The 27,950-nt window shown below is 40.4% G+C and overlaps 2 protein-coding genes across 2 annotated transcripts; both read right to left on the reverse strand.

The window, feature by feature from the left end:
• Window positions 1–4,910: 4,910 nt before the first annotated feature.
• On the reverse strand, window positions 4,911–24,560 carry antxr1a (ANTXR cell adhesion molecule 1a). The gene is made up of 18 exons (XM_026322555.1): window positions 24,029–24,560; window positions 20,969–21,040; window positions 20,799–20,870; window positions 20,166–20,247; window positions 19,992–20,025; window positions 19,392–19,471; window positions 18,765–18,833; window positions 18,084–18,164; window positions 17,148–17,208; window positions 16,501–16,599; window positions 13,666–13,735; window positions 13,472–13,550; window positions 13,103–13,198; window positions 11,531–11,572; window positions 10,572–10,667; window positions 10,105–10,272; window positions 9,250–9,330; window positions 4,911–6,976 (listed from the first exon to the last, which is right to left on the reverse strand). The coding sequence occupies exons 1-18, from the start codon at window positions 24,199–24,201 to the stop codon at window positions 6,554–6,556; spliced, it is 1,878 nt and encodes a 625-aa protein (XP_026178340.1). The 5' UTR covers window positions 24,202–24,560; the 3' UTR covers window positions 4,911–6,553.
• A 1,639-nt stretch (window positions 24,561–26,199) lies between these two features.
• On the reverse strand, window positions 26,200–27,419 carry LOC113139180 (beta-microseminoprotein). The gene is made up of 4 exons (XM_026322207.1): window positions 27,290–27,419; window positions 26,769–26,850; window positions 26,494–26,599; window positions 26,200–26,396 (listed from the first exon to the last, which is right to left on the reverse strand). Exons 1-4 carry the CDS (start codon window positions 27,290–27,292, stop codon window positions 26,267–26,269), a joined length of 321 nt encoding a protein of 106 aa, XP_026177992.1. The 5' UTR covers window positions 27,293–27,419; the 3' UTR covers window positions 26,200–26,266.
• Between the last annotated feature and the right edge of the window lie 531 nt (window positions 27,420–27,950).

The raw sequence follows: 27,950 nt of genomic DNA on the forward strand, positions 1-27,950 counted from the left end.
GGTCCTTGGTCCAGCTCCTCTCGCGAGAAGAGCACACCTGCCAGCGTGAGCCTGAGGAGCGCGTTGATCCTGAGCAGGGTGGACAGATAAAGGGCTAGGCTGTTGGTGAGAGCAAGCGCGGTCCTCAGAAGGATTTCGGTGCAGTTACTAATGACAACAATGGCTTCACATGCAGCTTTGGAGCAGCTACAGAAGACAGCCCCGGCTCTTAACAAAGACAACCTCCACTTTTCGGCCAGGGCGAACACTGCGGAGAGTTTTTCTTCTAAAAAAAGCATCACTCAGGTAAGAATCCCCTGCAACAACCACGTCCTTCAGTAACCAGTAAAAAAATAAGGCCAAAGCGCCAAAAGCGGCTTTAGTCAAGACAAGTGTAATTGAGTAACTGTTCCCAGGTGGTGTTGTGACCTTAATTGACGCTGTTAAATGTGTGAATGCAGGCCTAACACCGGAGAGCATGGCCGGTTTTCCCTTGCGTCGTTTCCTTGCGTCTTAGTCCCGCCCACAGAAGATGTGAGGAAAAAAAGCAAAGTCGTGTTCTAAGAGACGCGAGCAGTCCTTTTCTCCAGTCCTTCATGTGCAGCATAGAAAACACAGTATAGGTGTGCCTACCTGAAATAAGGTGGTCCTCTTCCGTCTAGTGACAGGAGCCAAAATAACACCATTACAACTGTGTGTAGCATTTTCCTCATTTGTTACAAGCCACAGCATCACTGGCACCAGAAGAACGAGGGAGAAAAGACACTACAGCCTCTCAATAAAATCTGTTAAATAACGTAACATCATTAATGCTGGAAATGGTGTGCAGATATAAACACACACAGCTACCAGACAAAACTTTTTAACTAACAATTGGCGTGTCTGAGTTTCATCGTTGTCTTCCCTTTGAACAAAGTGCTTTATTTCACCATAATTATAATAAGCTTAGCACAGTAGCTACAAGTCTCCGTACCATCCCATAGCAAACTGTTGTAACTTAGTTACGGTGATATTTGGAGAAAAGGCAAAACAAACATTTTATTTTATTTAAAAAAAAAAAACAAAAATTCCCTTGTCACCCCTACCAGGGGAACAGTATCTTAGCTGTTCCTAGTACTGTGCTCTTCCGAACTGAGAGCTCTGATGTTGTTCCTGGGATCTGTTGGAGCCACTCTCCCAGTTTGAGGGTCACAGCCCTGAGGGTGCTGATTACCACGAGGACCACTGTTGCCTTCACCTTCCACATCTTTTCTAGCTCTTCTTTAAGCCCTTGGTATTTCTCCAGCTTCTCATGTTCCTTCTTTCTGATGTTGCTGTCACTTGGGATTGCTACATCTACACTATGGCCTTCTTCTGTTGTTAGTCCACCACTACTATGTCCGGTTGGTTAGCCATCACCAGTTTGTCGGTCTGTATCTGGAAGTCCCACAGGATCTTAGCTCGGTCATTCTCCACCACCTTTGGAGGTGTGTCCCATTTGACCTTGGGGCCTCCAGCCCATACTCGGCACAGATGTTCCTGTACACTATGCCGGCCACTTGGTTATGGCGTTCCATGTATGCCCTGCCTGCTAACATCTTACAACCTGCTGTTATGTGCTGGATTGTCTCAGGGGCATCTTTGCACAGCCTGGACCTGGGGTCCTGCCTGGTGCTCAGGGCCTGTTCATGTGCCTCTGTGCTGTTTTTCAGTCCAGCCTTTTCCAGCCACTGGTAGGACTTTTCGATATCAGTCACGTCTTCTATCTGTCGGTGGTACATACCCTGCAGGGGTTTGTCCTGCCATGATGGTTCTTGCTCCTCTTCCTCTGCATCGGGCTTCTGTTGATTGAGATATTCACTAAGTACTCCATCGCTTGGGGCCATCTTCCTAATGTACTCTCTGTATATAATCTTTACTGTTTCATCTCAGATGGTGGCTCTGACGCTCACCAGTCCTCGGCCTCCTTGCTTCCTCTTAGTGTACAAGATGCCGGATTTGGTGCATTTGGTGATTGCTCATGTATTGTGAGTAGCTTCCTTGTCTTGACATCGTTGGCTTCTATCTCCTCTTTTGACCAGCTTATTATGCCAGTCGGGTGTCTGATGACCGGTAGGGTGTAGGTGTTGATGGTTTGGACCTTTTTCTTCCCATTTAGCTGACTTCTTAGGACTTGCCTTACTCTCTGTAGATATTTGTCTACGGCTGCTGTCCTTGTAGCTTTTTCTTGGTTCCCATTTGCCTGTGGGATTCCAAGGTACTTGTAGCTTCCCTCAACATCCGCTATGCTGCCTTTCAATTCCTTTAGACAACCTTCCCTCTGTTTATCATCCGACCACACTTATCCAGTCCAAATGACATTCCAATGTCATTGCTATATATCCTGGTGGTGTGGATCAGTGAGTTGATGTCTCGCTCACTCCTGGTATGCAGCTTGATGTCATCCATGTACAGGAGGTGACTGATGGTTGCTCCACTTTGTAGTCGGTATCCGAAGCCAGTCTTAGTGATGACCTGGCTGAGGGGGTTCAGGCCTATGCAGAACAGCAGCAGGGCCAGAACATCTCCTTGGCAGATGTTGTACTTGATGGAGACTTGTGCAATTGGCTTGAGGTTGGCCACTAGGGTTGTTTGTTGAGGTCCTTATGAAGGTTCTTAGAGTCCTCTTGGTGTTGTATATCTCCAAGCATTCCAGGATTCATGTGTGAGTCGTAGGCTGTCTTTTAGTCAATCCAGGCAGTGCACAGTGAAAGTGAAGTGACTTGTGGCCAAGTATGGTGATTTGTACTCTGCATTAAACCCATCCAAGGTGCACACACAGCAGTGAACACACACCCAGAGCAGTGGGCAGTGGGGGTTCGGTGCCTTGCTCAAGGGTCTCACCTCAATCGTGACCGACAATTCCTGCAGGTCCTGAGACTCGAACCTGCAACTTTCAGGTTACAAGTCCGATTCTCTATCCATTAGGTCTGGTCTTACAGTCTCAAGCGACTGCTTCATCTACAAGTATTTGATGTTTTGCTCCCCTGGTGTCCTTACCCATTCCTTTCTGGGCCCCTCTCATGTATTGAGCTTACTCATTTTAGCCGCTAGGATGCCTGGCAGGAGCTTCCGTGTTGTGCAGAGGCAGGTTATCAGGTGATAGTTGGATGGACTGCTCCCTTTTGGGGTCCTTCAGGATCATGACTGCCCTGCCTTCAGTCAGCCATTCAGGGTGAGTCCCATCTATTATCAGCTGGTTCATTTGAGCTGCCTGGTGCTCATGGAGGGCAGTTAGCTTCTTTAGCCAGTAGGTGTGGATCATGTCAGGTCCCGGTGCTGTCCAGTTTTTCATGCTTGAGACCCTTTCTTGGATATCTGCCATTGTGATGGTTACTGGGTCCTGTTCAGGGAGGTTGCTGTGGTCTGCTCTCAGATCCACCAACACAGAGCTACTAGTTGTTTCGGTGCTAGTCGAGATGGGGGGTTTTGAAGTTTCCATGGTTTCTGTGTGTGTGTGTCTGTAAATGATTGGGTGGACCTGGGCCTGGGCCCAGGTGGTGGTAGGTACAGTGTCCAATCACAAACTGTTTTGTGATAAAGGGGCATGTCACTTTGTCCTTGGTTATGCCGCCTCCAGGCAGCTTCCACACTCCTCACTTATTAGAGCAGCAACAAGGCTGAATTGCAGTTCCGTTATTTTATCGCTCTTCGGTCGACCCTGAAGTCGTCCAAGTCTGCCATGTGGAAGGACAACCCAAAGCTCTTATTTTTGGGAGGAGCAGATAAAATAATGAAGTTAGGAAACACCCTGGATTTCCACCAGAGCAGGGGTGGGCAACTGTCCCACTTGTTTTCCAGCTCTCTGCTCTACCCACTGCTGATTACCTGGATTAGGTGTTTTCAGCCAGGTCTGATTGTAATGCCACATTATTACAAAAGGCACTTGATGTTTAGTTAAATTTGTTTTACATTTCTCACAGACAGTACATGGTTTTACTGGTAAAGTTTTTCACATTTTTCCAGGATCTTCTTTTGTTTTATTAATTCTTATAAAGCTGTACACGTGATGCTTTTAGACCTGAAAACTAGAATTTTAAGGATTAATTAGAAAAAGTCATAATAAGCAGATGAATAGTTTGGAGACATAATCACATGGATATCTATTTGAATACACAACAGCGCACAAGTGTAACCAGTAAGCTAAACCTTCAGTAATCTAATCAATGTGGACCAGATACCAGGGAATGTTGGTAACGGATAAAATTGGCTTTACTTACAAAGATGGCAAAACAATTCTACTAAACTAAACACTGTTTAAGGTGTAGAGTTTATCACACATTTTTACTTCTTTTTATTTCTCTTTTTATTTTATTTTAAATTTATTTTAGAGCCTATTTGATCTGAAGTGTATTGAAAAAATAAAGAACTCCACCCACCCCTTGCTCACTGTTTTTCTCTGGCTTGCATTGTTTCCCAAAAACTATTGAAAACACACTATTGAGCTACAGCACTGCACTGGGTCACATGTTTTTTTTTTTTCCCCAAATACCTAGAATGGCCATTATTTTCTATACTTTCTGACATAAAGAGTCATCTGCACATGCTGTTTTGGTGGTACTACTTCACTAGCTTCTGACGCTACTCATAACAAAGTAAGTACACCACATATTTCATTTCTCTGTATAGTTTTTGTGGAAAGTAAAGACAGAAAATTGCTGGTTTTATCCTAGAAGGACATATGTAGGTATCTCATAAAAGTCTTTGCAGGTTTTTGATGAAAGCTTAGAGAGCAAACTATGACTCAATGGCTGCTTTCACCTTGGCAGAGAGAAACTCCCAGTGGTTTATAAGCCAGTAGTTATATTCAAAGAAAACATACAAAGACACAGTCTTTTATACTTGAATGTTTTACTTTCATGAATGAAACAGACAGGTGTCTACATACTGTATGGTTGAAAAGTTGCGTACATTTCTGATAGCTAAAGCTGGCCTTGCAACCTGCTTTGCATTCTGCTGTGACTATCTGATATCGACGAATCACTTCATATTAACCTTCTGTTTAACCTACAAGGACCATTATGTGACTCATGAACCAGCATGTGTTTATCATCATTCAGGCTTTGAGAAATTGAAAGCACGAACAGAAATACTTTTTCTTTAAGCTGATAAACTTGTCAATGGACTCAGGTTAGGCTGGTGTGGGACTGGAGGTTAGTGATACATAATATAGACTAGTGAATTTCTTCCTCACATACACGGACATACACACACTCAGACACACATATCTGAACACACTTGGTTAAATCAAAAAGATTATTTACATGAAACCCAGCTGTTGTAGGAGGCTATAGCTGGATAAACAAGACAATGTGCAAAGCTTTTCCCTGATTCCATATTTTGAGACGCACAGCAAATGCAGGTGTACCACTGACTACAGTGGCCTTAGTCAGGTCAGATATAGTTATAGAATTTATATTATTTATTTATATTTTGTTTGATGTTCACAGAAAATGGGCCAGCTATAACTCATATGAGGATGGTTTGAGACAGCCTGGAAATAATATGCAAGTATAGATATTGCTGTTTCTCTACGCCTACATGTTTATCAGTAATTATTGCTTTTCTAACCCCAGAAATGAAAACTCTCAATATGGCAAATGTATTTATGTTTTATAGAACAAGGTAGGAATGTTATAAAAAATGCTGACTCAAACACTTTTGCATGCAATTGCTCAACATTGAAGAATACAAAAAGCAGGGCTTTGCAGATTCCTCCAAATCTGATATCAGGATAGATGGGAATGTTTGTGTCAGGATATAAACAAGACTGTGCTCCTTGTTGAAGATGTATGTACAGAGGCATTAGTACAAGTTGTTGTTCCGCTGCGTGGTCTGGATTCATGGAGGGGATAACAGGGCTTGAAGCAGCTCTGAGGATCATGAAGGCAAATGTTTTTGCGCTGGCCTGCATGACCTCATTTACAGGGAATGTGTAATTCAAGCATCAGAGCAGTTGCTAGATGTGTACAAAAGTCACTGTAGACAAATAGCTCAAAATAAGTCTTTACTGCTCCTCTTCACAAGGCAGATAGGACACAGCCTGCCGAGCATGGCATGAGGCACTTACATGTCCTCGCTTGCAGGTACAATCAAGGATGGTCAAGTGCTTTATGCTGGTGGGACTTCACAGGCACATCTCAATTCCCTTAACTGCATCCACATTTCCTTCATTTGCATCTTTTCCTTGCATCTTAATCCCAGCCGCTTAAGATGCAAGGAAAAAATGTGAGGATAGAAAAATCAAGAAAATGCATTTAAAAAGACATGAGATGTCCATAATTTCCTCTGATCCTTCATCTGAAGCATTCAATAAACTGATTTCCGATAAACGGGTGTGTGAGTCCATAAAAAAACTTTCACGAAGGATGGTTTCTGTGTCCTTTTTTATGTCTCCTCCTTGCAGCCTCCTCCCTCCTCGCTCATCAGAGCAGGAATAAGAGCTGTCGGATGGAACGATCCAGGAGTAAAGAACAATTAGTTAAGGGAATTGGAATGTGACCCATGTTGCCTTTTTCCAAATTTGTGTAAGACCCTCCTGTCTTCCGTCACTACTCTACAGACCAGGGCGAGGCGGTGGGCGGACAGGTGGGGGAGCTCGCCCAGGTGGAGGTCCCTGTGGAGGAGGAGGCAGGGAGCCAGCTGGGGAGACAGAGAGTGGAGGGGTAGGTGTGAGTGCTGAAGGGGCAGGTATTTGCAGAGTGGTCGGAGGAAGAGCCCGGTCAGGAGGTGGTGTGTAAGGGGGAGGAGTGATCAGAGGGAAGGGTGTGGTGGAGGTCGGAGGAGGTGTTGGAGGCAGTGGTGGAAGGGTAGAGGAGAACAATGGAGATGATGGAGAGCTGCTGGGAGTCGGTGGGAGAGTGCCCTGTGGCGGAGGCGGATTCATGCTGGAAGGGTTGTAGATGGGAGATGGATGGTGGTTGTAGTGTGGGTAGCGAGGAGGGGGAGACTTTATCCGAGTGAAGTTCATGCATCTGCCCTGAAATTTGAAAACAGATCAGGTTTTAGAAGAACATAGTGATGACCATTAACACTGGTCTGTATGAAAACTAAGGAAATGTATTTTCTGTTCCATTGACGATGTCACTTAGTTTTTCTGTCCTGCTAAAAGGCCAGTTTTCCCTAAGCATCATACCCCACTACATTGCCAAGTTTTCTGACGCATAATAAGATGTGCATGTCTCTGCACGCCCAGAGCAGTGACTGCGTGTGGGTAAATCAGTGGAGCAATTAAAAGGACAGAGAGGACCATGTGGCTAGGTCGCTTAACTGAAACCACTTGGTCTGAAAATCACTCTCTGATTAAGAATAAATCTGAATAATGTACACCCACTGGCTTACTTTAGTGAGCAGAAAATCTAGTTTTGGACATTTCACAAACCATATTAACTTTGCATCATGGCTGCACCTCAGTCATTTTTAAGATGAGATGAATCTTTATTTGTCCCACAGCGGGGAAATTCTCAATGTTACAGCAGCAAGGGTACGACACAAAATAAATATCTACATTACATCTATAAATACAGCACATCCCATTGTGATTTTTCTGCAAAACGTAGTGTACATTAGTCAAAGATGCTTTCTTGGGCTGATGACTACAGCAGATGGTACTGTCTCTCAGACAGGGACGCCTTTCTGACTGTCAACACACAGTTACAGTAGGCTACATGAGTGCATTTTATTGATAGGTCTACATGTGCTGTAATTCTCAATCACAGCTTGAGTTATGGACAGTTATATGTGTACAGTATGTCCTCAGCTGGACAAGTAAACCTGCCGCCACTGTCATGGGTCCAAACCAAAGTGATGTCATGTAAAACATCTTTATCCAGGAACTAGCTACAGCCTGGAGCAGCTGCACTTAGGCCATCAGGGAGTTGGACTGATAAAGAATGACAGGGCTGCTCTCGTTTACCACCAGGATGAAAACTTCTGAGACAATATCTGGAATAATGAAGCGAGGATGGAAAGACAAACCCTAAACTATATATACATTTTTTTTATTCCTTTAGCGCCTGATGGACAATGAATATCATGGATCTTCATATGTGTGGGACCACTGCGCAGTACTGTACAAAATCTGTCAGTAGAAAGAAGAAATGTATGTGATAGCTGCGCTGTTTAATTCTCTTAATAAATTAGTAGGATCAGTAGATTCATGTTTTAAGTTATAAAAGCACAGCTTTGACAAGAGAATCCTAATTGCAACCAGAACAAACTTGTTTACTGGAAAACAAGTCTGTACAATAGAATAGTAGAAATGATTTTTTCCCCCCAGTGCACTAATGAAGAGCTTCAAAGTGGGGAGAACTCATGCGTTTACCTCTAGAGCAGTGGGTTTGCTATAGTTAGTGACACTGGTTCACTGAGTGCAGTAAGGTATGCTAGTCTTTCTGTGATTTAACAGCCTATCATACTAGACCCAGAGTTTTTGCTTTTCATAGCTAGTTTGGCAGCATTTGCCATTTATGCATCTATGATCTATACCGTTTATTCCTATCAAGAGTCTGGGAAGGATTTCTGTGATCCAGTGAATCCTCACTTGCACATAAGTCAAGAATCAAGTTAAAAATTTCCTTGTCCTTCTTATTTAAGTTAGCTTTGTCCTGCTGACTGTCATGCATTACACTTAGTCAAATACGTATTGTTTCATTGTATTGTTCTCCAACCTTCAGCTCGATATTCTTCGAAGCTGCGCGTGTGTAAAGTAAAGTAGCCTTACTGACAAATTATCCTAAATACAAATGCATAGAGTTTCTTTTTAACTTTCAGAGAATTGACTCGTCTTACTGCAGTGTGATTTTCTGTCTTACTCAGGGAAACATGACCGTTAACATAAACTCTTGCGGGTGACAGATTGTTATATACAGAATTCCCTCAGATTTATTTACTTTTTTCCCACTCTCGCAGGCTACATGTCAACTCTGCAGTAAAAGTCATCCACCCCACCCCCCACCCCACTACATCTGGCCTCTTTATTATGACTTCACCAGACATCTGTACATTATAATGCACTGTAGCCACATACTACAGTCTAAATCCCAACTCACCACACGTTTTCCCATTGAGTCCTACTGTGCTCAAGTCATTGTTCACAGCTGGTCCATTATTTCAACATTTTTAGAGACATAAGAATCTCATCGTTTGCCAAACACTAACACTCATCCAAGGCCTTATGCCTGTCAATGAGATACAGGCTGGTTAGTGATGCATGTTTAACTTTTACCTCTGTACCTTTTGTGTTGTGCTTACCTTGTCACCCGGATGGGGTCTCATTACAGACACACGGTCATAGCCTTTTCTTATAAGTACCCACAGTGCATCCAGTTTGCTCTGTGGAAACAGAGGAGGAGTCAAAATAATATTGTTACAGTGGTCCTAGATTTCTTTCATTCTTAAGAAAAAAGTGCTCCTCTTTATTGAAAAAACATGTTTAGGCATCATTCCTTTTGTGTTCTGTGCTACTCAGAAACTCAGTTCCATGCTGAGCACCTAACTTGAGTTGCAACAATATGACTGGTATCATCTCATCCCTATATCCTTCCAAAGTGACAAACTGAAATGGTTTCACTTCAGTCTGAACTAACTGCATAGTTTTAAGCACAGCATACTTTGAGGATAAGGGCAGACAATGCAGCTGTTTTTCTTCACAAAACTGCTGGCTGTGCAGCCTTGCTCCCTGGAGGTTAGTCCAATAGGAGTCTGGTTTCTATTAGCAATCCCCTGCTGACTGGGGAGGCTTTGGAATGACTCCTTTAACCCAATGCAAGCCCTGGAGAAAGGGTCTGTGCTGGTAGTCACCTAAGCATTATTACCTTTACACATCTCCCTCTACTTTCACTACATTTTAATAATGCTATTACTTACATATCCTCTGCCAGATTAACATTGGGTAATTCCTAACAGATGCTCTACTGTATATTCAGCAGTGCACATGCAAACAGCTGATAAAGGTTTGTCCTAGCAGGGCTAAATGATGTTAAATAGCATCAACTGAGCTATATTCATAGACTTACTGTGACAAATATGTCACAAATCCTCCATTTCTTATTCTTTTTGTTTTAAACAGACAGTTTAAAGAGCCTTTCTTGCTGATTGCTGTGGTACCTTGATGGGCGAGTACCACTTGCGTGGGCCCGGGGGTTTGTGCATGCCATTGTTGAGAACCCGTGTGGGAGGTGGCATATATTCCTGCTCAGGCATCTTCACTTTAGCGTTTTTGGCCTTTTCCAGCTTAGCTCCTTCTTCAGTTGAGCCTTTCTCCCCCCATCGAACCTAACAATGGACAGTCAGAAATATGTGACGGTGCCACATCACTGGTGTTTTAGATCACTGGCAAATTATAGGTCAGTGAGATCTGGAAATTATAGATGAGACAGTTCATTGCAGTGCAGGCCCAGTACAGGTTGATGTGAGTTAGATTAAGAGCTCTATAGTTCTGTAAACCATCTGAATGTGTTGTGATCCTTAATTAGAAATGCCTGTTAGATCTTAGCAGATTATTTTTATTACCCTTACCCTTGTTAATTGAAACAACAGATAACTTAGATTACTTGTGATTTTCTAGATCTCACCTCCATCCTTTTGATGCCCCCAACTCCTCTTCCTCCATAATATGACGCATCTACAGTTGGCCATTTCTTCTTAGGGGTTTCAAAGTCTTCATCATCCTGTGAAATAGTAAGAGGAAGTGCAGTTTATATTTGACTCGTTTACATAAAAGAATCATTTTTTCAAATTTTTCAGTTTTTACATGCATATACATATATAATCAACAATATATAACATCACATATAATCATGTAGTGAAAATATCTCCTGTCACTACTATGCTCACATGGTAGTTTTGAAGTAAATACCTTTCTGCCTGCAATCCCTACTCCAACCCCAGCCCTCATTTCTGCCCTCCTTGTGCTGGTTGTCAGATCAGAGGAAATTAGAAAGCCCACTGGCCCAAAGTTGCAAAGTTTCAGCTCTTTAATACACCCTGTCTGACTCATAATCTGCCTTGATGTCATACAGGGGAAGCCATAATGAGGCTGAAAGTTGTTGCAGCCATGGTTGCCACTGGAGTCTTGAAATAAATTCCCCAGTTAAACCTACTTCTTATTTAAGTAGTGCAAATAATTGCTGCCTGATATGTTCCACAGTTGCAATCTAGCAGGGTGCTATTGCATTGTGTTTCTGGACAGTAAAAATCTATTTTAATGACATGAATTTGTCAATTACATTCATGTGAAATAATGTTATTATTCAGTTGTACATGGAAACTGACTTGGAAAAACATGAACTACTGTCTGTAAATTAGAAGAAAGTGGAAAAACAGTAAAAAAAATCTGGATTTCAATGTTATTACAAGTGAGTTTTTTTTTAATCAGGGAGTGAGTGAATTACGCAGTCATTGAGGTTTACAATATCACTCAAAACTCAACAATTACAGAACCTAAACACTGTTAACTGTCTAAATCTTAAATAATGAGCTTTGTTTTTCAAGTCATAAGAAACAGATCAAGTGTAGATGGTGCAGCTCCTACCGAACTGTCCTCCACAGCAGGCGGAGGCGGTTCATGAATGATCTGTTGAGGGGAAAAAAAAACACAGACATCATGAGGGGAAAAAAAGGAAGGTGTAAGTTATGCATCAGAAGACGACAGAAGTCACAAACAAGTGAATCAAAAGATATTTTTATATAATCTGCATGTCTGAGCAATGTGCTTTTTGTATGCAACAAGATAGTTACACAACAGCACATGGCTGAGGAATTGTGTTTTCCTACTTACAAGAGCAATGCGCTGACCTAGAAATCTGCTATCCAGATTTTTTTGGCCTGAGGTTGTTGATTAGAGGGGTAATGGGCTCGTAAATACTGCAGTATTTAGTCTTTTATTCTGTATGGAGAAATGATATCCATAAACGTTTATAGTATTTGTAATTGTTGTTTTTCCTATTTTTCTGATTTTTACTCGTTTTCCAGGTAGTTTTGTTTTCAAAATACATTGAACAGCTGCCAACTTTGCTGGACTACAGATGTATTTTTAAGCATGCATAGTTTAGTCTATATCTTGCACTGTCCCCTTTTACCTTTTTGCCTCCATATTACAGTATGTTGCCACATTGTCAGTGTTTTTTCCCCCAGTGTAATAAAGACAGTCTCTTCTAAATTAAATTCGCTTGGCAAATTAAATGATTCTGAATCTTATTTGTGACTTTCCTAGATGCTTCTCCAATTCCTGGAACACAAAACGATTCCCCATGGTAACTCAGCATTGCTTTCCTAAACAGACTTGCTGCACGGACTTGAGTGTGCAACCAAATGGACGAGAACAGAAAAAGTAAAGAGTGGGATAGCCATGTTGTAAAACTTGACATCTCTCTTTGGCAGCACTAGATATGTTGGAGTGGGTTTTGAAAAGACATTTGACTATTTATTTGAAAGGAGAAATACAGATTTTGTCAGAGAGCAGCTGGTAACAAGAGAGTTTGTTGAAGTATTGTGATGCTGGCAGTTTTACCACTGTCTAAATAATGGCAGAGACATGTTTTTTTCAAGATGCATTTCCTCTTTTTACTGTATGCAGAGCAGAGGACCGTTTCTATTTCTGGAAAATGTTGTTGTAAAAGCCTTTGTAACAAAGATATTAGCCCCAACTATTCAGCCTGTGTGGTTTTTGCTTTCATACATAGCTGGAAAATGAAATCATTCAGTCGTTACTGATTGCTAAGTTGTAGCTCTTCCAATGAATTAGTGAGAGAGTATTGAGCTACTTGGAAGTAACCTTTGACCTATGTAAACAAACAATTTCAACAGATGCACAATTACTTAAACACACATTCAGCTGGAAGTTTAAACCTGTTTTTGTTGTGCAAAGATCCAAACCAGCCATATGCCCGTGCTGACTCATAGACCCTAACCCCCTCACCATGTGAATGTTAAGAAGATGCCTTAGCCAGAAAAGACATTTCTCTCTTCCCTTTGTCTGCAAGCAACAGTGTTGCATCCAAAAAGTGTTTGAAGTCATCTAGAATTTGCAGAAAGTAGACCAGAAGCTATCTGTAACGCAACATGTGTGCATGTTATTATTGCATTAGTGGCTTAGAGAACTCACCACAGTGCAGCAGAGAGGCCAGAACCACCAGAGAAGTGCCAAGACCAGGAGCAGCATCAGGATGAGCAGTGCTATGGCCAGGATGGTCCCATCAGACTATGACAGAGACAGAACAACACAGACTGATGGGATATGTAGAGAGCATTAAACAGATGTAAACTGTTTCTCAAAGCCTAATGTTTTCTGAGCCTCTTTTGGTGTTACTGGCTGACACTTAAATTATTTAGTTGCAGCCATAATTTAGACATCCTTTTAAGATTGTGTTGCCCTATTTCAGGTGGTTTGTTTTCTATTAAGTGCTTCTTTTGTATTGCGTTGTGACTGCAAAAGGACCAGAGTTTTGAAAGTAAATGCCGTTACGTTACTCACACAGCCCACAGTGGTAATGGTGACCGAACTGGAGATGAAACTAAGACCTTCATTCATACTGACATAAAGGTTTGCTGCCCTGGAAAAGAAAAGGGAAAATGTCTCAGCTGTCATTTGCGCGGTGCCTTAGAAAAATAGAGTAGATGGTGTCATATGAAACCTCAACATTTATTTAAATAAATTATAGTACTTACATCCCCTCATCTTGAAGCACTGGTGCAGGGCAGAGAAGATATGTATCTTCCACAGTCAAAGGCTTCACCACTGGAAGAGAAGAGGGAATGGGATCATTAAAAACAGCAAAAGCATCAGCCAAGTGGTCAGTATTATCCACTGATCCACAAAGCTCATGAACCAAAAGGTTTTATCCACCATAATGACTTGAATCACATTTCAGGTCCTGTCATTGTTTAGCTTGATTACAATAAGATTAATCTACTGATTACCCCCACATGATTTTATTGTATTTCAGCAAGTACTGGGCAACAAGAGAGGGGCACATGTTCACAAAGGTTAATGATGCCACATCTTTCAGTTTAACTCAATTAGCAGGCTGTCTGATGAGTTTCTTCAAAACAAGCACATCTGTATCTGTTTTCTGAAACATCAGTATACTATCTGAACAATTATTTTGCCAGAGCTGTTGTTTTTCAGGAAAAATGTAGGTCTTTTCACTGTCCAGCTGGCTTTTAGGAAAGTGGCTCCAGCAAACATTGTCGCCCAAGCCTGTCTGTTTCTTCTGGCAAGTGGAGAGCATACCCCAGTACTGAGGAAATCAACACAAGCAGTCACATAGGATGCAACTGCTTCTCCCTAGAAATGCTCTGTACGACGAGAGGAGGGGGGAGATCAACGCTGCCAAAACAGCTCTGTGCCAAAACAAACAGGGCCAGATATGGTCTCGCTCAGACTTCATCTCTGCACCCACTCTTTGCACCCTTCAGAATGGCCTTACACTCCTAAAGCAAGAAAAGAGGACACTTTACAGAAACATCCAGGATAGATTTGATGGGAATAATTGCTTAAAATGGCAGATGTAAACTATCATTTGAGAGACTACTAACTACAATAGACTGACAATAAGTTCACCATATTTTAGTTGTATATATGACTTCCTTAGGATGTTTTCAACTTATCACACTTGGCTAATATTACATTTGACAATAGTTCATTTATTTGGGAAATTCAGTTATTTGCTTTCTTGACAAGATGGAACATCAATATATATAATATTGATCTCAAACCAAGGTGTAACAGCCTGGCTCGTAGCGTAGCTCATATTACAACTTACTTGCTTAATTATACAAAAATCTGTGTATAAATGACACATTTATGGGTTGTTAAAGCAAACATTTTATTGCCTAGAAGCAATAATTTGTCACTGTGACAGTGGAAACTCCAGACAGTAAAACCACCAATCAATTTTAGACTTGGATTTTGTACAGGTTAATTAAACACAATATACCAGTGAGTTTTAGAGGTGTTTTTGTCACCTTCTCACAGTAGTAGACTACATTTTTTCCTGTTTCTAGTCTCTATGCTAAACTAAGTGAACTAGCTTCTATCTGGAGCTTCATTTTTATTGTTCAGACTTTTGGAAAGAAAACAAAGAAGAGTATTTTCCACAATGTCAACTGCTTTAAGCCTCATTTTTCACACGGTTCAGTGTTATCCACTGAAAGATCTGTCACCAAAACAATGGATCGCTCAGGAATGGCTCCACCAGTTTGCCTGACTGTATTTTTGCTGCTACTTTTTCCTGGACGCAGAAACTCAAACACCAGTTCATCTGCTCAGCACATGTTATAGTTACATATTGCTGCTTTCCTTTTTACCATTTCACCATATTTGCAAAGTATGTACAAGAGCTGGAGCAGTGGCGTCAGTGAGGCCGAGTCACAATGTTTTGTAAAAGAAGTGGTTTTCCTTATATACTATCAAATATTTATCTCCAGGCAGGCGAACTGTGGCCTAATTATTTTCATTTAAAGTTTATCCCCAATGTGAGCTAAACAAGTTCCAGAGAATTGTGTCTAAACAATCTAGAGAAGTGAATGAATCTGGAGGAGGATGTATAATAGGAGTGACATAAGGAGGTAATTTTTCTTAAATTGTTTCCATGCTGTTTGTCTGCAAGAAGTTGGAAGCAGTGTCACGCACAAGCCAAAAATAATCCTGAAGATTAGTTAATATTTGATTAATATTGGAAAGACATTTTTCCTGTGTTGCAAAGTTTTAATCTACAGGGTAAGATGTCTGTGCTGAATGCTCACGATGTCACCAAATGGCTGGTTACACGACTGAGGTTAAAAAACATGAAAGTAGACAGTTGTTTAACCATAGTGCAACACTGAAACACATTCAAAGAGAGCTGATTGATAATTTTACAGATAAAAATGTAGCTAAGGTCAAATTATGGATTCCAAATTTGATAGATTGAGACATGAGGGTGGGTAAACACTGGCACTGACATGCTACCTGGTTAAAGTGGAAACATGTCTGTTCATTGCTTCTGCCTCAGAGGTGCAGACATTTTCTTTGTGCCCCCTCACTGGTAAATATCTTGTAATGTAACCAGCCTGTCCTGCAGCTACTGTGGTGTGTATGGTAGGAAGTGGTTATCACGGCTATTACTGTAAGTATATAGATTGCATCCTTAAGGTCTTTTCTTTCCCCCTGCCTCGTGTGTGGTACTGTTTCTCCTTTATGCCTTGTTTCTGGCTCTCTTCCAGGTTGCAAAATTACACAGTATGTTGTTTAAAAGAAAAAAGCGTGACTGCAGTAATGTCAGCATGGCTGCTTCTTTGATCAAAGAGGACTCCAGCTGTGTGGGGTACGTTGTGAATGACTTTTGGGAAACACAATTAAGCGTAATTCAGATCAATTTCACATGAATTGCTAGCTCAACTGTCCATTCCAGCTGTTCTTAGTGTAAATAAGTAATTACTCATGCATTCAGAAACAGCATGTAGTGAATAAGAGAGTGTTGTTTTCAACAGTTCAATGATGTTCAGTCATGTTGCACTCACTTTTTGTGAGGGTGTCGTTGATTCGGAAGCTGCACAGAACTTTATCCACATTTCTGGCGTGGAGGAAACCGTTGCCTCTCACCACCACCTGGAAGGACTCTAGATGATCGGAAGAGAAGCAGAAATACCACCTCAATAACTAATTAATCATTATTTGACTTTATAATAGTTTATTTTTTGTTCTCTTGGTTCAAAGGAATACCCAAACCCCTCATCACCTTAATATGGAACACTCTCAGCAACCACTATTGTCTTGTCGATGTGGTTACTGATTTAAAATGCCTTTAGAGACAGAGAGATTTTGTTGTCAGAAAAAGCTTGAATGGTTGATATGTGGTATAATGCTGATGTTCCTCTAGAACTATTACCACAAACCCAACACACGCCATGTCAACACGTCTTTACAATAAAGAAACTTGCCTCTTCTGTATAACAATGACTGAGCAGTCCTCAAAAACACGGATATGATTTGTGTCATATTGGCATATGTTATGGATTAAGTCATTCTGAACCAGTACAGATATTGTGTGTGGCATGTGTTACATTGGCCCTGGCAAGACAGCTTGTTTGTGCTTGCTATAAAGCATTTTGCTGAAGAGTTTTATTTTTTAACATCTTCATAAGTATGGAAATCATCCTTGTCTTACCTCCTGCGCAGATACTGGAAGGTTCTGCTGCCAGGATCTCAATACAAGACCTTTTCAGGATCTGAGGAGAAGAGCAATCAATAATCTCATTAATGCAACAGTTCTCAGCCTTTGTATTGCAGCCTCATTAAACACACAAATAGGACCTACAGCTTCAAAACCATTTAAGAATAATGTTTTGGGACTCTTTATTTGATCAGTGCCTGTTTCTTCTGGATTGTGGTAATCTGTTCTATTGCTGTGACTTTTATGTGTCTATTAAGTAAGTGTTTGCCACTGGAGTCTCTGAACTTTCCATTTACTCTCATTTGTGCTCTACAGCTCTATCTGTAATAGCACCTCCCCAGGAACACATCTACTATAACTCTGAAGACAAAAATGACTGATTCATGACCCACTGCCCCACTCACATGAGTAAGAAACAACAGCTGTCAGTTTGAATTTAATCTACTCCAGATGACAGTCAGCTGCCTGACCTTTAACTCTGCTCAACAAACCTCCCATCCCAGTGACAACAACAAGTTCATGACAAATTGTTTTTCATTTCTCAAGCAAGTGCATAACATTTTTTAAGTCAACAAGAGAGAGGTGGGTCTGAAGAGACACAACACACATGTTTTTTTCATGTTTGGCTGCACTGAAAAAAGCAGGAAAGTCACAGTCCCAGCTGGTTTTCCTGGAAATCTGACCAGGCTCCATGGATGAAATAACATTATCATCCTTTAAACCTATTTTGTCTTGTTTCTTACATGCTATCTGATTAGTGTAACAAAGATAGAGAGCAGCTGAGACAGAGAAAAGGAGAACTGATAGTAGAGGCTAAATTAAGTTCAATAAAGCAAAAAAATAAAATAAAATCCTATGGATGTTTACAGCACCATATCTTGATTACAGTAGCTATTTGGATCTATTTATAGGTAGAACTGAAATGCTTACTGAATCAATGACGCCTTGTAAGGCCTCAAATCCATCATTTACAGGGAAGACATGGTCCTTACTATCAGCAATCTTTGCCAGCTAGAAAGAAAACAGTTATTACAATCATTAATGACAACTGCACACAGTGATTGTGTGGTAATCCAGATGTTAGCTGGAGTTTCTCTCAAATTGTCCAATGAGACACAGTTAGTTAAGCTTAAAAGACTTGATTCAATTAGGACAATTCACATGGACACAATTTTCAAATGTATGTAATTTCCTCGTTTCAGAAGACAAAACAATTTTCACACCACACAAAGGAGGAAAATAGACTTCTTGACTCACATTGCAAAGTTCAGGCTAATCAACTTGTGGATAGTGATGTAAAAATTGTTACTTTGAAATACCTCTCATGGAGAACTGAAATCACTAGAATATGTTTACTTTGGTTGTCCTGGAGTTGGCAAACTGAAGGCTGTAACTTACAACGGTTGTGTAAACAGTTTGAACTGATATGAAAGAATAGATGTTAAGATGAGAGCAGAAGTGTGAAATGATGTAATCTAAGGCATTTTATAGTTGGAGGTGTTTTTAAAGTATTGTTTTGATTTATTAAGATTCAAATTTAATGTCTTACTATCTCTTTCAACTCCTGTAGCCCAGATATCATGAGACATTAAGATACAAACAACAACACACCTGGGTCTCATTGAAGTCCTTCACCCCCACGCAATAAACTGAGGCACCCAGACTCCGGGAACGGTTGGCCTGTCAGGTATGCACATGGGTTTAAAGCAAAAACAGGGGGAAAAAAAAAACACCTGGATTCAATTACACCTCTGTATTGCACAACATCATCCAAAACAAGGTCGAAAAAAGGCTTGTGTTTATCTGGTCTCTACAAAGAATTTATAACAAGTTGGGCAACACCATGTCCCCATTAGAAAATATTATTCATAACTCATATGACAATAGAAAGTCAACATTTCAAGCTACTGGGAACATCAGAGTCCCAGCTGTCAACATGTTTCTGAGGGCACTGAAAACTGATGAAATCTCCAGGTTTTCACATACCTTCACCTGTAGTGCCTGAGTTGTCTGAGGAGCTAATAAATCAATAAATCCCACTACAAATGCAAAGGAGAACTACTGGGCTGAGATGTATAAATCTGACAGGCATTTTCACTGTGTTTTTTCCAGATTAAAGGATCAAAGTGATGATGTATAAAGAGGCAGCGTTTGATGTGGTCCATTACATCTTCAGTCACATGTTTCGCCTGGTTATAATTTGTGTGACCCATTTAACCTATTCTTTATGTCTCTCACCTCTCTCTCAGCGTAGTAGAAAAGATCTTCGTGCAGTTCTCCATCTGTCAGAGCTATGATAACACTGGCAGTGCGATAACCTGCAAACAGAATTTGGTCACACATGCTTGCATCTTATCCACTGAAAATAAACATGCCACATGATTAAGATTACTTTGATTATTTAGAGTTTTGGTAAAGTCTAATTGCTTTTCTGATAACTCACAATTTACTTGATTGGGTGTATTGTGTGTGTATATCACACTATTATGAAGAATGCACCAGACCTCCCATTTTAGAAATAATTATTCTGAGCTGGCCTGTGACACTTTAATGTGCAATGATAAGTCAGTGTCCTCACTAACTTTGTGAGCTTACTGCAAATCTCAGATATAACTTGAGACCCCCTGGACATCCTCTAGGTTGTGAACCACTGACTTAAAGCAAATTCCTAGAAATAGACTAAATCAAGCATGAATTGAAAAAGGGTTTGGTTTATCATTTATTACTGTAGTGGTAAAAAAAAAAAATGACCACAAAAAAATGACGACATTTAACGCTAGAAACTGTTTACTGTGTTTTTCTAGCTGAGTAAATAATAAAATAATAAATAATACTCACCTTCTGTGTTTCCATAGTATATCTGTTCGCTGGCCTGTGAAAAAAGAAGATATGGGCTGTATGCAGTGAATGAAAGAACACCATGCTGTAATACAACTGGACATTTGTGGTACAGTGTTTGTTCTAGGACCACAGCAGAGACAAAGCAGATGCCAGCTTTGAGCTGCAACTCACCCTCAGGATGCCCTCATGCATGAAGGTGTCTCCCCCTGGCCGAACCCTCTGGAGCTCCTCCAGACCTTTGCGTATGCGTTCCCTGTGCAGACATTCAGAAGACAAAGTAATCCACATATTTGACAATTGAATTTATTTGACAATATTTATTTTGTCAGATTCATGAAAATATTTTTGACTTAAACCAGACACTGTAAAGGCGAGGTAACAGAATAATAGCTTCCACAAGGGCAGCATTTATGGAAAATACCTGCAATGTGTAACTGATGATTAAATTGAAACTGTATTGGTGTGTATTGGCTTGAGAAACTGTCACGCAAATAGAGAGGAGCCCTTCGTAGAATACATTACGAGGGAGGCAGTGAAATAGCGGAGGGGTTGTGTGGCTGCTGAGGAAAGATTATGCACATCTGTGTCGAAAACCACATGATGAAGTAGTTGTCCAGACTGACGACAATATAGAAAGATCACAGTTGAGGGAAAGTATCTGTCTGGAATCTTTTGTGGCATAAAAATGCAGAGGGATTATAACTGTGTGTGACCCATGTCCAGATCTGGTATTACTCTCATTCCTTTCAGCTGGATGTTGGAACAGCAATGGATTAAAAGTGGTTTGAGGGGCTCTGTACCCACCTGTCTTCTGTCAGGCTCATTAAGATCCTTCCCTCAGTGGAGAACACAATGAAGGACATCCGCAACTGTGGGCTGGAGCAAGGAGAAGAGAAAAAGCAGCTTAGGTCATCTCTTCAACTTGTTGCATGTTTTCCCACAGATGGTTGATGACACAGTCATGATTTTGTTACCTTATGAATTTATGAGCTAGATGCTCAACAAAGTGGTAGATTTCAGTCCAGTGATTCTGCACACTCCCAGATCTGAGGGGATATAATAATAATAATATGAGGATGTCTTTTTCAACCACTGCTGTGCACCTAAACTACATGACCTTACATCTCTGTGCTACTGTTTGAGTGCCTGTCAAAGTAACAATAGATCATGGACTGGAGAATAGATGTTTAAAGGCCCCCTAACCTCCACCTTAGTCCCTCAGACAACAAAAGATGCAAATGACTACACATTCTGCACTCTAATGTAGTTTTTGTAGTAGTTTATATGTAATAGTTGTTCAATGTTTTTGTAGTCGTTTTGTGTTATTTTGTATCTCTTTGTGGTCTTGCTGTATTCTGTATAGATATATAAGAGATATAGTCTCTTTCGTTCTCCTTGTGGTTGATTTGTGTAATTTTAGGACTCTTTGTAGTTGTTTTGCATCTTTGTAGTCATTTTGTATTTCTTCATAGTAATCACATCTTTCTTTGCAGTTGTTTGTGTATGTTGTTCCACATCTTTGTCTAAAAGTAATAATTCTAACAGTTCTAATAGTTTTGCATCCCTTTGCAGTAGTTTTTCATGCCTTTGTGGTTTCTTGAAGTTGTTTTGCCATTTTTTTGTGGCTCTCTGTGGTGTGGTGTCTCTTTGTAGTCATTTTGTGTGTCTTGGTATTGGTTTCCATCTCTTTACATCCATTTGTAGATACTTAATGCCTTTTGGGACTTGTTTAGCACATCTTTGTAGTTGTTTTGTGGTTGTTTAGTATCTCTTTGTAGGCTTTTTGCATTTCTGTGCCCCCTTGGGCACCTGGGACAATTTAGTAATCCATCAACGAAATAGAGTGCTTATATAGGGAACAGATGAATATAAAGAGCATGGAGAATAGTTCTGAATGATTACATACTTCAGGCAACACAGCTGGCTTACCTTTGGAAAGATTATTGTTAATATCTTTATAATACTCCTACAATTACATCTATGTTATTGGAGTCATTAAGTCTTCCTGCAACCAGCTTTGTGAACACAACTAGGTCAGTGTGGATGTTTACCATCTTGCACTCTATTCCCCCTTTGTTAATAAAGTTGAAACCAAACTGATGTTATTCACATTTTTACTTGATGTTTCTATTGGATTGTAGAACAATAGCCACAAAAGTCCTCTGGATGTTGCTCTGTTGTTGTTAGAAAATAAAGATAACGGGATTAAAGGTTTGGGAATACATTAACTTGCCAGTATACTTAATGTATCATCTAATCTAATTATCTCCATATATCAACATAGAATGGCATCAGGGTAATAATGAACAGTATAGCACTGTTGATGCTTGTCAAAATGTCTTACATTTAAACTATGTTTTTATAACCTCCCACCCTGACATACTTCTCAAAACACCTATTTTTCCATTGTTGCCATGACACAAGTCCCAGCACAAACCGGCCAGCCAACAAGCTGAAACACTGAAACATCTGGACCTAATGGAGAAAGGGCAGTGCAGCACTGGAGAAGAGCGAGAAGAGAAGAGAGTTAAGGCAGATACTGTGAGAGGACAGTGAGGCCAGGTGGAGGACAGCAGTGCAAAAAAGGGCAGATGAGTTCATGAGAAAAAAGGAAAAGCAATAGCTAATGCAGTGAACTGATGTCTGACAGCAAATGCTGTCAGGTCACCAATGTTTTAGAAATCTGTAATCAAAACATGGTTCACACTCACAGTTACTCTCTATTACACACATTTGCCTAATTTTCCCTCTGACAAACTAGTCTGCCTGGAATTGACAGTGACCTGTGCTGTAGGGCAACTGGAAAATCCATCACCATCTAAGTAGGGACAGCCTCTGCAAAATGGATCTACAAGAGGAGCTGGAAGACTGCTATCTTCAATCACATCTTCCAGATAAGAAAAAATAATGAATTGATTGAGTTGGAGAATAAGAGGATAAGTGTGTGTGTGTGTGTACGTGTCTTGACCTAGTTGGAAAAATTTTGCCTTCTGGTTAAAAAAAAAAGTAATAAAAACAAGTTTAAGCCAAGTTTGCACTCTGTTGCAGTCCAAAGGCAATAGTCTGGGTAAGTTAACTGTCAGTGCCAGATGAGCTGTGTACATATTTACCTTTAGTATTAAGTGCTTTCCCTATAAGTCCTAGTCAGGTAAGTCCATGCAGGTAACCACTGCGTGGACTTACCCTTAATGGGAAATTTAAACTGTTTTGATGAGATTATTTCCTGTTTATCTAAATTTGTAAAGCGTGGAAATGAGATTATTGCTCATAAAGTAAGAAATGAGAAACCATGTCATGACTAATCAAAAATGTTATTCATATAAAACTTCACTGAGGTGCCTGTGTCTCATGGCTGAAAAGAGACTACATACATAAGTAAAGTGTTTTTAACATTGCACTTAGGCTAAACCTTCATCTCCAATAATGATGCAGAAGCACTTACTGGCAAGCAGGTCTGATACAAACTGCCTACATGGCAAATGTTAATAAGGAGAAACACCAAACACAACATTCAGGAGTAGTGTCAAGCTGCAACCCTAATTGACGAATAGGGGGAACACCTAACACACTGTTAATCAGCAACAACTGATGGATGCATGCCATGCTGAAACGTAGACGCTGTCAGACTCCATTTAACTTCCTGCATTACATGACACCAGAGGGCGCAATGATATCAGAAACAGTGATGACATCATGAACATTTTTGGCAGACCACAACTTTCATTGGGAGAAGTGCATAATATAATGCATGACGACTTTGTGCATTTATATGCTTTCATAATCATGCACGGATAATTACATCAAGATCCATTTGCAAGGCCATCAGCAGAGACTAGTGACAACTTCAGTCACTGGAGATAAATAGAGTAAGAAAACAAACAAAAAAATCCAAAATACCATATGATTCTTACTGAAACCAACATATTAACTGATGTTTCTAATAGCGTCTGACATGAAATGCTTTCATTCATCAACAGGAACCTTCGTCCACCTGCTCTAATACTTCTCAGTGTAATGTGTCTCAGGTAACTCACTTGTCCAAAACAAAGTAGAGATCAAAGCCTCCGTAGCATGAGGACGACCCAGCCAGTCTTCTGGCCTGGCTCTGTCCAGCAGTAAGAACAACTAGGGTAGCACAAAATACCACTGGAAACCAGGAGCTTCTACTCCAGCATGAGGGCATTATTCCAGCTGAAGAAATTTTCATACAGATGATATGGTGGATAATCAATTTAATCAATCAAAAAAAGAAAAATGTTATTGTCCTTGCAGATTCTTCTTTCAGTCCACCACAGGTGTCGTCAGCACTGAAAAAAGTAATAATCCAAAAGAGAGCAGTGAGTGTAATTCAGGAGTTGCAGGAGAGGAAATAGTGAAAGACTGTTGTGGGTCTCAGTGGTGTTGGGACCCTGTCATCACTGGGTCCAGAGCATGAACAAAGAGGAGAAGAGCTCCTCAACCTCCCACTCGTGCTGCTTTTTGTTAGCGATAAGGCCATGCAAGAGAGAAACCATCAGACCCAGAATGTCGAACTCCTTACAAGTCTACAAAACTCTCCTTTTCAGCTCTCTCTCTCTCTTTCTCTCTCTCTCTCTCTCTCTCTCTCTGTCTTTCTGTCTTTCTCTCTGTCTCTCCCACACTCTCTCTCTGAAGACAAAAAAGTGGAAATACCATAATCTGCTAGATTGTCCTGCCACCTAGTGGCAATAAGTGGCTTGTGGTTCCTTTTAAACCAGTGACCACTATGAACTCGGTCACCTAAGTACTGTGAAACTCTGTATGAACTAGTATTCAGACTCACCTCTAGTTTAAATGTTTATGTTGTCAGCCTGTTGTCCATGTAAGCACAGGGAGAACATGCAAACTCCACACAGAAAAGCCAGGTTGTGACCCCAGGAACTTGTTGCTGTGAGGCAACAGTGCTAACCACTCAGCCACCATGCTGCCCTGGCCATGAACCATCAGCAGCAAAATAGTTTCACAGCAACCATGCGTATCCATCAGGAAATGGAGATTTGTTAACTTTAATATTTTAAGCTGTCAAAACAGAATTTTGTGGTAACAACCATCGCCATCTTTGCTGTGTATAGTTAACATGGTTACAGGTGTTGGGACTGAGCAGCAAGTGGTCCATTGTTGATGACATCAATACAGGTGTGGTTTGGTGAACATCCAAAGGAAGATTTAGACGGTTGATGTCAACATGGAATATATTGTAGTGTAAATCTGTTCAAAAATCTTATAAATAATGTTCAGTTGTGTGTTGGTGTAGTTGATTACTGTTCAAAGTTTGTTGTATGTGGTTTTGCTGTGTGCTGTTGTTCCCCTATTGTAAGTTTGTTTGGTTTTCCACTTGAAAAAATAAACTGCTTCATCTGTTGTAGCCTCCTAACGATTAGATGAAGCTTGTGGACTGGAGAAGTAGCTCAACTGCCCAATCACTATGTGCTTCAAAAATCACAGTTTAACACAACAACAGTTTAAAAATCCTTAAGCTATCATAGTTGCACCCTGTGTTGTGAATTCTTTAATAGTGTTTTATCATATTAAGTGTAAAGTGAGCGGTGTTACACTGGTTTTCAGAGTTTAACAGTGCGTGACATCATCAGCTAACATGGAGACTAGCTGTTTTTTCAGACCAGGAAAAAGTCTCTAAACTGCTGTCACAACTTAAATTTTTACTACACAAGCACAAAACCTACCACAGATGTTGTTATGTCTCTGTCACATAATGAAGACATATAATCTACAGGAGTTTTAGATTTTTGGAGTTTCTCCATCCACTTTAATGTCAATCTGCTCTTCTCAGATCCTGCCTCTGGCCGTCAGTCCAACTTGCTCTCATGGTGTCATTTTCCACTGTATCTGGATCTGCATCAGTTTATTCTGCAAGACATTAGGAATCTGGCAGACCCTCATCAGCTGCCAAGCTGTGGTGAGATTTTAACTGACACACCTTGTTATCAACATATCATTATGTCTGCTGGGGAGATTTGAGCCTTTAAAACTGTAGCGTCAAAGCTGTGTGTGAAGCACTTTGTACACAACTTTGTTTTAAAAGTGCTATAGAAATAACATTTGATTTAATTTTATATTAATTTCTTGTGTTTTATGATTTAGAAATTCTTTTAATTCTCATACAAAGTTATGCAAAAGGAGTAAAACCATGAAGATGCATAGCAATAAGGCCATGCTGCAGAGAAACTGGTTACTCGATCTGTTTATTAAGTCATTTGAGCAAGAACAGAAAATGTGTCTCAGCAACGATTTCATTATTTCATTACTGCACCAAATATTGGACACAGTACAGATGGGTCATCCTTCTTGTGCACTATGTATTTACACGCCTTTTGGTCAAACACTGACACACAGTCTTCAGGAAAACTCGTGGGAGTGGAATATCTGCAATTACAAAGTAAACAGGATATAGAAAATACACAGATAAGAAATTTTTCTTTCCTGTTAAAGACTGTAACAGTGTTTTAATAATTGTACTTACGCAGCACAACATTGAGTGCAAGTACAGTCCATACACTGACTGTTTCTCCATTTAGATCCTACGTCATGCCAGGTCTTATCCACACTGTCCTGACAACGGGTCATGCCTATGAGTGGATAAAAAAACTGGTGAGACTGAATATTTTTGGCACAATTATAATGCAACATTTTGTACATTTTTTATATTATTTTACTAAAGAAAACTTGCATGTGTATACACCATATGTATAGCTACCATATGCTCTGTGTATGCAGGTGTTTTTTGTTGTAGTTTACCTGGTTCTATGGCCATTCTGTAGCACTGTGCATTTGACAGTGACAGCAGAGCAGACAGCAGCAAGGCCAGAGCCAAATATTTCTTCACATGGAAAACAGATATCACAGCATGCATTTGTCAAAATGCAGGGAAAGGTCACAGATGAAAAAGAATATTTTTCAGCAAGGCCTGGCTCAGTTTGTGGTTACACCAGCAACCAGTGGCATTTTGCTGTGTATTAACTGTGTATGTTCTATTTTGTTTAACAGAAAAGAGGACAACATTAACACTGTGGCTGCTTCTGCAGCATGTGGGTGCATGGCAGCTTGGGCAGCCAGTGAAAAATGATGGAGCAGCTACAGGCTCCCATTCTAGATACCACTGCTTGATGCCGATGGTAAAAAGTTTTGACTTTTATTCACTATTAAAAATCACTTTCTATAACATCTCTCTTTAGCTCTGTGCCTCACAAAACTTCAGAAAAATATCCCCACAACAAACTGTACCCAAAATTTCTTACATGAACAATATTAAAACTTACCATCGTAGCAGCTTGTGTTCCTGTCTTCCAGGGAATGGTTCCACAGTGGTCAAACTTAAACACAGCTTGCAGAAGTAACTCTAGTGTAAACACGCTTGTCTTATTAGGTCCTCTTAGCCGTGAGAGGCGGGGTTTCAGAAAGTAGGAAGGGCACAGGTAAACTGGATTTACCTTAAATAGCATTTGGTTTAATTTGTTCTACCTTGAGGTGGTTTGTGCATCTAAGGGAATAATGAGAAGTTTACAGCAGCTGCAGTGTTTTAGGTTCGTGTTTTGTTTTGTGACTTTGATGTCTTTTCCTCATGCACCTCACACTATTTACCTGACCTGAGGGGTATTTAAGAAAAGCAGAACAAAGAGATTGAGGGTAATTAGTCAGTCTACATGAGGTGTGAAGTTGGAGGTGAGGACAGATTCAATAAGTAATTTGTACACAGCCACTAAAATGAATGAATAAATTAGAGAAAAAAATGAGAATAATATAAAAAAAAAAACTGATTCATACTTAAAGCAGCTTAAAGAAGTATAAATATTTAATGATTAAATAAGTAAAGCAGCATTTTTCAGTTGTGCAGGTGTGCAAATATAAGTGCTGCAACAGTTTAGTATGGGACATGGTGTGGTGGAGAGCACAGCTCTGGGAAAGAAACTGGCTCTGAGT

Source organism: Mastacembelus armatus, chromosome 9, assembly GCF_900324485.2.
Source record: "Mastacembelus armatus chromosome 9, fMasArm1.2, whole genome shotgun sequence".
Taxonomy (NCBI): Eukaryota; Metazoa; Chordata; class Actinopteri; order Synbranchiformes; family Mastacembelidae; genus Mastacembelus; species Mastacembelus armatus.